Source organism: Syngnathus acus, chromosome 1, assembly GCF_901709675.1.
Source record: "Syngnathus acus chromosome 1, fSynAcu1.2, whole genome shotgun sequence".
NCBI lineage: Eukaryota > Metazoa > Chordata > Actinopteri > Syngnathiformes > Syngnathidae > Syngnathus > Syngnathus acus.
Window position 1 is genome coordinate 13032611 of NC_051087.1, and position 10439 is coordinate 13043049.

Consider the following 10439-nt stretch of genomic DNA (forward strand, 5'->3'; position numbering starts at 1 on the left):
AACCAAATGGTAGATGGCTCTGCGCAGTGAACTTTGGAAAATTAAGGTGTGTTGGGGGCACTGTTTAGCTTTCATGAACCAAATGGCTGGATCACTATTGGTCTATAAATCAAACATAAATATTGTAAAAAACGTAACATTTTAAGAATCAAGTGTTTCCTTTTGTACATTCAAATTCAAAGATTTGTGGAGTGTTTGTAAAGTACAAGGGCGTGACCTTGTTACTGAGATTTGGTAATTACAGCTTGGTCAATTCACAACCAAAAACCTTCGACAGTTACTCGCTGAGGTGTGACACAGGACGGACAGGTAGATGTTAATGAAGCATTAAGCCATCGGAGGAGACTCGCCGGGTGAGTGCCACAAGACCGTCAGGGAATACCAGGTGCATTTATTTATTTATTTTGCACGTCAATTGTGAAAGGAAACTTTTACAACAGCCATCAAGTACACGTCGCTGCTTTTCTGGGGCGATTGTGTCTACAAAAGGCTAAATTATGAACCGTCTCTCGGCTTACGGCCATACTACCCTGAGAACGCCCGATCTCGTCCGATCTCGGAAGCTAAGCAGGGTCGGGCCTGGTTAGTACTTGGATGGGAGACCGCCTGGGAATACCAGGTGCTGTAAGCTTTTTTTTTTTTTTTTTGCACTTCAATTGTTAAAGCCAATTTTTACAACAGCCATAACGTACGATAGAGTGACCAGACGTCCTCTTTTCCCCGGATATGTCCTACTTTTGAGGGGGGAAAAAAGTCCGGGGTGGAATTTCAAAATTGTCCGGGATTTTGTTTGATTGCCGAAGCGCACTCCAGCATCCCCCGTCGGACACTACAGCGCTCTCACCAACAGCACCCCCCCCCCCCCCCCCCCCCCCCCCTGTCGGACACTACAGCGCTCCAACCAACAGCAACCCCCCCAGCGCTCTTACCATTAACACCCCAAAAAAAGGGTGTCCTCTTTTTCAGAAACCCTGTTGTGCCAAAGTAGTTACCCCCGTGAAAATCCTAATCCCCTGCCGCGGGAGCGTGTACACATTGAGTGGAAAGAGGAATCCTGTCATGTGGTTACTATATGTAGTGGGGATTTTCTTCGCACAAGTGCTTGATTTTACTTTCCTAAGGCATAAGAAAAACATGGTCAAGGTCAGTCATAATTCTGAGAAAGCGGGTTTACTAGTCCTCCATTTGGTACTATGTGTATACCCATTGACAAAATTATGTTGCTAAAATCTGAAACAGGAAATTCCAAGTCATTCATAGAGAAAATATATACGTAATTCAAATTGTGGAACATTATAAATGATAACCAATTTTTCATACAAGTCCAGAAGTGTGAGCTCGAGAAAAGAAAAAATAAGTGATGCAAAGTTTCATCATCACTCTGTCAGAAAACAACATTTCACCTAGAATTCAAATCTTTTTTTTCCCTGAAATTCTGCCATATTGATCCTATTGTAATCCTTAAAAGTTGTTAGTCTCCGAGGCCAAAGTATGGCGGTTCACAATGGGTATACAGTGCATACCTTTTGGTACTTTTCCTTGCTAAACTAAGATACCGACAAGGCAAGACTGATTCAGCTACGTCTTTATTTTCCTCTCTCTCAACTCAACTCCCGTTCCCTCCTTTTTTTCTTCTTACCGTCCGCCCTCACGAAGAACGTCGCAGAGCAATCTACAAATGAAACGTAACCCAGATAACGTAAATATACACATCATTACAGCATGTTAGAAAATAACGATCATTACATATAAAAATATATAATCCCTAAATGAAATGCTACATTATTATTATTTTAAAATGTGTCTGTTTGACTTTTTTTTTTTGTAAATGCTTTCTACATGGTGACTGGATTGCCAAACTATCCTTCTACCAACTCATGAAATATCAGCGATACCTATGAAACATTATTATACCTTACAAAACGTTTAATTAAATTGAGCAGGGCAAAGGGATTGCAGGTTTTGTTGGCATTAGCATTTAAAAGTCTTTAATGAAAGAAAACGTGCATATTTTCAAGTTTCAATAAAGCTTTGGCGACATGTAACCAATGAGCGAAAGTGCTGGTTATTACGTATCTTACGTCATTTCCGTAAACTGTGTACGTATATCCGCTAGCACCACGCAACACAACGCCACCAGAGGGATTTGCAATACCGAACGAATACAGTTGTGCTGTTCCAACTTCTTTGTACTCCGACACTGTCTGAACCAACATTTCGCTCCACCATGGTCGACAAAATGAGCATGTCTCTGGACGACATTATCAAGCTTAACAGCAAAGGAAGCCGTGGTGGTGGTTCGTCCCGCCTGAGTGAACGTTCTGGTTTCGCCGGTGGATTTTCGAGGTCGGCGCGGAGTTCTAACCGCGAGCGAGACAACAGGCCCACACCGTACACCAGAGTAAGCACGATCTTAAATACCTTCATTGAATAGTTAATACGCTTGTGTACGGCGCCACCTAAAGTGAGATGAAAGGGAAAAAAGATAAAGGTCGAAAAAAGCGAAATATTGCTAAACTTTAATTTGCGTAAATGTGTTTCTGGGTCAATTTCCGGATAAACAAACTTAGGCTGTGTCCGAATGTGCACACTCTTTGCTATATCGCGTAGTGCGCTATCAATGGGTTACACCATTTTGTTGGGGTGTCCGAATGTCCAGGCGGCACAAATGCAGGACACTCAAAATTACCCCTAATGCACTTGGAAAAGCAGTGACCATCGATGTCCACTCAAAAGTTTAGTATCGACCACAATGCATTGCAAGAAGGAAAACAACTGCAAAGTAAATAAATACAATTTAAAATAATATTGAACAAAAATATAGGTATATCCGTCTATTCACCCACCTACCGATTCATTCATTCATTCATGCAATGTTAATATTATTCTGGTCCCATGTTCCAAATGTCGTTCCTTATGCCAAAATTGTTAGGTCTACTCAAGTTGGATTAAATAAAAGCAGTATGAAACTGTGCAGGCAGATGCTTGCCAGTGAATAGTGATTTGATAACTTAAAACTACAGTGTAGAGCAAAGTATCAAAACTGTTTTCAATGAGGGCCACATACAGGCAAAAATGGACGTGTCGGCCATATTCTATTCTATTTATAAAATTTCTCGTGGGCCAATTAATAATGGTGCGGGACGTATGCCGATAAACCTCTAATGGTTTCCATCAATTGAGCTTTGTTCCCAAACCAAATACAAATAAATAATGAAAAACACTGAATCAGAGCCACGTGTGGGCCTCAAGTTGCCCAACCCTGCAGTACATGCTGTATGAAAATTATGTTTTTTTACTATGTAAATCACATTAGGGGGCTCCCCTTCAAAATTGACTGATTACTGTAGACTTTAATCATAAATGACAACACACGGCAGTGCTCCAATTAAGTATGTCTCAGTTCTTGCATACGTTCATCAATTACCTTAAAATGTGTACAACTATGTAGAACAAAATCTATGATTTTATTTTAAATAGACTATGTTTGGGAATGACTTTATGGGATAGTGATTGATTCAGAATATGGGCAAGCTGATATTCAGCATTGTCTCATTTTCTTTCATGGATGAATAGGGAGTATTTGTATTTGAGAGGCTGAAATTTGTGAATTTGGACTACTAAAATGCTCAGAACCCTTTCACTTCATTTTGTGTGTAATAAGCTTCCTGACAAAAAAAGGGTTAATTTACTGAACTTTGGTTTTCAGCGTTGCAATTAGACATTTAATTATCTAATTCAGTGTTTTTCAACCGGGGTGCCGCGGCACACTGGTGTGCCGCAAAATATTGTCAGGGGTGCCGTGGGAAATTCTTCAATTTGTGCGCCTGTGCGGTGTAGCGCCCGGCAGAGTAATCATGTCTTCCATATCAGAAGGTGGCAGCAGCAGGTAGCGATTTGCCTTTTGCTTGCAGACGAGAAAATTGGTGACGCATGGATGCAGCGGCAGGTATATGGGATGCCCATGCAGGTAGCATTGACAGCGACGTCATTGTGGATAGCGAGACGAGTCGATAGTGACAGTGATGGAGAGGTTTTTGAAGAGAAAAAATGCTGACACTGTACTCAGCACACACTGGTGTGCCGTGGGATTGTCAAATATTAATTACGGAGCGCATTGTAAACAGGATTGCCAAACCACTGGTCAGTTCGCGCAAGGCCTGGTCAGCCACTTGCTAAACGTGCATGCGTGGCGAATCGGAGAATCTTGAGATTTCATATTGTGTCGGTCTGATTGTATTGCATCGGCACATATTCAGTTTATGTGTGTGTTGCTGTGTGCTTTTGCTAACAGTGACAGACACTATGACGGTTGTGGTGCGTTTGTGGTCCAATGGAAATCAGAGCATGCAGTTCAACTGGAGAACCTGGATTGGTTATTTTTCACAAACATAAAATAAACAGTCAAGTCGAGACACCTCGACTGTGACAGCCACTCAGCTGCTGTCATAACACAGATTGTCTTTAAAAGTGACTTTGTTCTTATTGTTGCAATATTTATAGACCTAGTCTAAAACAGTAAACAACATCACGTTGATTCTTTTATTTTAATCACAATCACTTTAAATAGTTTATTTCTTACACCGTCTAAAACCTTTTTAAAAAACTGTCACTTTTATTTAAAAAAAGGAATACAATTTAAAGAATATTTAGTATTTATTTCAATTAAATTATTCGACTCTCCATACATACATATATATAGGAATAGGACTTTACGTCTTTCGTTGTAATATAACAGATTTTTGTTGGCGGTGTGCCGCGAGATTTTTTCCAATGAAAAGGTGTGCCGTGAATGAAAAAAGGTTGGGAAACACTGATCTAATTATCTGGCGTACTTAATGCATTGCAGACCTTTTGCTTTACCTCAACCAAAGTTCCATAGTTTTTTCTTTTTGGCCCTGTGGAGAGGAGCATCTTAATTTTGGAGAATGATAATCTGTTCATCAAATCTGTCTTAACCCGACCTTTTGATGTTGACACTTATGGCACTGACATGCTTCCACTGCTGTCATCCTGTCTAAATGTGTTGTTTTAAGATGAAGCCATTCATTCAGTATTGGATTAAATTACTTCATAGTTCATTATTGCTGCAGAAGGAAAGAAGTTAAATCAGGGGGTTTCAACATCAGTTTTATTTAAATGTTACAATTATTTTCCATTTAGAATTTTGCGGCCCACCTGCGATACCGCTACGATTAAGTAGAGGGCCGCGGACCACCAGTTGACAATGCTTGATTTAAATGATAATTTCAATAGGAACTTTGGGTATACACTCATTCATTACATATTCAACTGTCATATATTTTGAGGATGCGGACCCCAAGTGGACAACAATGTTAACTGCACCTCACATAGTTAAGGATAGGAGTGTTTTGAGAGATTTTGTAGTTTTTTTGTTCTTTCAAAAGTGTGTTGTCCCTTCATGTCCCCTTACGGGCTTCCATACTTGTTAATGCTTTTGTTCGTAGGGTTAGGGCCTACCAGCCTTACCTCACCAAGACTCAACCTACTCAACGCAACAGGCCTTGTGCCCATGTCGCCACTTTTTGATGTTCATTGTTCAATCAAGATGGCTGCTCCATGGTGCTCTGTCGTTGCCTTACATCACTTTACTCCAAAGAACCAGGCCAGCTCCAAGGGTGACCTTCCCAGGCCTTCCTTTAACTGCACGCTTCGTGTGGTTATGTTTGTTCACCCACTGACTGCATTTTGGGTTTATATGGTGTTTAAACTGCCATTTTCTTCCCCTAGCCGAGAGAGTTGCCAGACAAATGGCAGCATGACATGTTTGAGCAGCATTCTGGTGAACAGGGGGGACAAAGCTCAAGAGCAGACAGAAGAGCAGAAAATGGCACTAAACTGCTCATTTCCAACCTGGATTTTGGAGTGTCCGACTCAGACATTCAAGTAATTTACACAGCTCTTAAACGTCACCGTGTTGGTGTCAATGTGACAATAACCCACGCTTGACTTCTCTCCCCCCAGGAGCTGTTTGAAGACTTCGGGCCGCTGAGTAAAGTAGCAATCCATTATGACCGTTCTGGCCGCAGCAAAGGAAGTGCAGATATTTGCTTTGAAAAGCCAGCAGATGCAATCAAAGCTCTGAAACACTATAATGGAGTCCCTCTTGATGGTGGGGATTTGCCTCTTAGACAGCAACCTTCTTACCATGCCAGCATATCTAAGTGTGCTCTCTTGTCATCTCACTCTTTCAGGTCGCCCCATGAAGATTGTACAGGTGACATCTGACGGCGACTCGCAAAGTAGACAGTCCACACAAAGGTGAGTAGTCTCCACCGTCATTCAATCCTCAGTTGAGATGTAGATATTGAATATTTTTTTATTCAGGTATCCTAATGAACGTTGAACAGTTGAATATTCAGAAATTACAAATATATGAGGTTTATTTTCTGCGGCATGGTGGGGCATTGGTTAGCACGTCGCCTCACACAGACGGTGGGTTCAATTCTGGTTCTGGCCTTCCTGTGTGGAGTTTGCATGTTCTCCCCGTGCCTGCGTAGGTTTATCATACTTCGGTTACTGTCGGTACAACCTGTATTTCCTCGCCTTTAATGTCATTTTCCCAATTGATTTCCATGGCAACAAATAGAAATAGAAATACACCATAAAGTGACCCAATACGAAATTAAACAGCAGACAGACACATAACAAAGTGCATTATGTAGTAAGTAAACAGACTAGTGTTTGTTTATAGCCGACAGTATGCTAGCCTAGCATCTTTGCCTGCCTAACCTGGAGGTTCTTACCTCTAACTTCACAAATGATTTATATAAGTGGCCAACGCAACCAGTAAAAGTCAAATGTAGATGTTAATGTAAATATGTACATGTTAATAAATTGGTTCTAGGGGCAAAAAACATTTCCTGAGCAGGTACTCAAATTACTCAGGGATTCATTGCACCCCTTGATTATTAGTGTATCTTGAGTTGTGTTTTCTTGTTTATCCTATAAGCTGATTTGTGGTCTGCCCACAGTTCTAACAGAGGCTTTGACAGGAGCCGGCTCGGTCAGTCCACGCTTGACAGGAGTGACAGGAGTGAAAGGAGTGAATGGAGTGAACGGAGGCAAGGTGGTAGCAGTGGAGGCTCAAGAGGTTGGGGACGTGGAAGTGGACGAGGGAGAGGAAGAGGAAACAGACCCCAGTTATCAGCTGAAGAGTTGGATGCTCAGTTGGATGCTTACAATGCTATGGTACGCTATGCTGCGGTTTGACGCTTGCTTTATTAACATTCATATATATATATATATATATACATACACTCTAAGTCTGAAAACTAAATGTTTTTGATTTCTTGTTTTTTTTTACAGGCAAACAACAATTAGAAGAGCTTTGGAAAAAAAACATGAATTCTACAATTTTGTAAAACCACGATGGATCTCATTTCATTTTTATCTACAAGCCATTTTGCCGCATGGAACTATGTGTTCCATTTTAAATGTTTAAAAAAAAAAAAAAAAAATCCATGTTTGTGTTCTATTGTTTTTGGCGATAGACCAACACTGGCGTTTCTCCCTCAATAGCTTGTGTTTTTTAATTGCAATACTGATTTACTACTTTAATACCCTTTTTATGTTCAAACCTTTCATAATTTCTGTCACTTGGTACTGTATACTTGATATGTGAACATCCCAGGGTTTTGTACATAAATAAACAATCAAATTGGTCTTGTTCATGGCATGTTCATTTTCTAATGCCAGGAGAAAGCAAGAAAGTCTACTTTCACCAAATTGTTATAGTAATACAACACTTCCAATACAAAGGAAGTAGATTTAACTGATCACTGAACTCAACCCCAAATCCTAAATCTTATGCCAGTTGAGGTAAAGTATAGCAACTACATTACAAATAATATTATGAAAAAGTGGTATTTGGGCCTTATGCTTGGACTTTCCAAGGAGGTCATGATAAAAGGGAGAAATAGAACAACATTCAAAATTATTATTTTTTTTAAGTTGAAAGATGTGTTGTGGACATTACAGTATCGGTTCGATGTCTGCTTTACAGTCAGTGGATGTGGGTTTGAATCAATCTCGGAGGTATTCATTTAGATCAGGGGTAGGGAATCCTGCTCCCACGAGAGCCATATACATGGAAAACAGCCGGGATATGAGTCTTGTGGGGCCAAGATTCCCTAACCCTAGTTTGAATGAAGGCTTTTAATTGCATATTGTCATTTTCTAAATTAAAAAAAAGGGTACAACCCCCAATTCAAATGCCATTTTTTGTGGTTTAAAAAAAATGAGACCAAGATTACTCATTTCAAAATGACAACTGACTTGATAATTATGCTATTAAATGGTCTAGGCTGGTGGTTCTTAACCTTGTTGGAGGTACCGAACCCCACCAGTTTCATATGCGCATTCACCGAACCCCTCCTTAGCGAAAGATTCACGCACACAAAATTAAAATTCAAGACATAGATGTTTTTTTACTGGTGCATAAAATGAGCCGTGCATGATCATCACCTTGTTCAAAGAACAAAACCAACACAATGCATGAACAAATTACATACCTGCAAATCAGTGTGTTTTTGCGAGACCAGTTCAGATATGTTATCACGATTTTACACGATAATCAGGTGTGTTCGGACCTCCGCAGTGGAGGCTCTGCCGAACCCCTGAGACCGATTCACCGAACCCCTAGTGTTCGATCGAACCCAGGTTAAGAACCTAGAACTTCTAGGATAAGATTACAGATACCAAAATAGAATAATCAATAAACCTAATTAAATAATAAACTACATCTCGTTTGATTTATTTGATTTATTTTGCCCATAGTAAGAAAACATGTACCTAACTTGTACCTAAACAACAAAATGTTAATGTCAAATACGGTATTGTGTTGAAAGGCGGGGTGAGGTAATTCCTATATATACAATGAATAACCCGTTCAGATATGAAGTATGTTTGACACTTTAGTCTCGCCGTAGCTTTGTTCCCGGAAATCCTGCGCGGGCGGGTGGCGCACCGGGCGGCGCCGTTCCGTTATTCGCCATTCTTGCACAGCAGCGCACAACGAACGCACTTACTGCAAGGCACCTGGAAGCATCTCTGCTTTTAACAAAAAGGTTTGTCTACTCTTTTTCTGTTCAAGGCGAACCTTTCTCTCGTTGGAGGTTCTTAACCCGTTATATTCCTGTCCCCTCACCCACCTGGCAGGCTCGAACTTGCCAGTGGAGCGTCAGCCTGCTGGCTTTGGTTAGCTTGGTTGAATTGTTCAGTTCACATTAGCCATTAGCCCCTTGTCCCTGTCATCAGCCCCACCCTGTCAGAAATTGACGGCGTAAAGTAAAAAGTTATGATAATTTCTTCAAATTATTTCCCGACAACAAGATATAACTTAATTCATTTCGTACAGTTGTCGTCTTCCTGTTGTGCTCGTATTAATTGTGCCTTGGCGCGGCAAGATTCTGCTGCAAGACGTTGCGGTCTTGCTTGGTCTTTTCATGAATGGTTCCGCCTGTCCTCAACGATGAAATGTTTTTTTTTTTTTTTAGGGAGAGGACTAGTTCAACTTTCAACTGTTTTACCCCTAATGACTGATAGACATAAGCATATCACCTCCCTAGTTACTTGCATATCAGTGTTGGTTTGGTGATACAGCATTTTTGGGGGGGGGATCAACAGAAGAAGGCCAGGCCACGCAATGCTTGTGAATTAGACAGTCGCCAGGCTCCTCTGCCATTTGACGTTTGCATGCTCCTCTGGCCACCACCATCCATCTGGATGGTGTGAACCTCGATGTTGAGCTCTTGTTCAATTCTTAAATGTCATCATCACGGATGGAGCCAAATCGTGAGGGCTTTTCTCATTGTTAGTTCATTAATGACCTAGAGTATGATAATGCATTACTTTTTGTCCCATTCACGCCTCCGTGAATGATCCATTTCCCTAAGTCGAAGTGGCTTTTTTTTTTTTTTGCCTAAAGTTACATCATGCACACACAGGTTAAGACTATCATTTTCACAGCCTTGATTGTGATATTAATTTACCAAAAATGCTGCAGCCACAACTTTGTATGAGCCAGCATGTCACTGACTTGCGCTCTGACATGCTTTGGAGTGCACACGTTTGGTAGTCATTGGGGTGCTTTCCCCTCGCAACATTCCTCTGATAACTGCTAGTTTGGGCAGGCCACAAGAGGTATGGGGAAGAAGTTTTCCTTACCCACATAAGAGAGCAAACCAGATTTGGGAAAATTCCCATATATGTTATGCAAGACCAGTCAAAGATTTGGACCACAGTTTCTCATTCAAATGTGTTAGGGGAGATAAACAAGCAGATATATAAATACATCTCAGCAATGGGCGAGTACCGGGTATTGGGCCGATACAACCTTATTTGAAAGTGTACAAGTACTGTTGCTGTGTTCATGTTTGTGGAAGTCTGGAAAAGAAAATCCATAAAGATTGGTTGAG

The 10439-nt window shown here is 40.8% G+C and overlaps 1 protein-coding gene and 1 non-coding gene across 3 annotated transcripts; both read left to right on the plus strand.

Annotated features, from left to right (window-relative positions):
- The first annotated feature begins 512 nt into the window (after window positions 1-512).
- Window positions 513-631, plus strand: LOC119130170. The gene has a single exon (XR_005099371.1). It is a non-coding gene; the product is annotated as a 5S ribosomal RNA (ribosomal RNA).
- A 1452-nt stretch (window positions 632-2083) lies between these two features.
- Window positions 2084-7692, plus strand: LOC119128246 (THO complex subunit 4-like). 2 transcript variants are annotated; one of them, XM_037260516.1, is made up of 7 exons: window positions 2266-2401; window positions 5469-5639; window positions 5752-5907; window positions 5986-6133; window positions 6216-6282; window positions 6996-7212; window positions 7330-7692. In XM_037260516.1, exons 2-7 carry the CDS (start codon window positions 5550-5552, stop codon window positions 7342-7344), a joined length of 693 nt encoding a protein of 230 aa, XP_037116411.1. In that variant the 5' UTR covers window positions 2266-2401; window positions 5469-5549; the 3' UTR covers window positions 7345-7692. The 2 variants fall into 2 exon arrangements, with proteins under 2 accessions (XP_037116404.1, XP_037116411.1); XM_037260509.1 differs by lacking the exon at window positions 5469-5639 and having other exon boundaries at window positions 2084-2401.
- Window positions 7693-10439: the final 2747 nt, after the last annotated feature.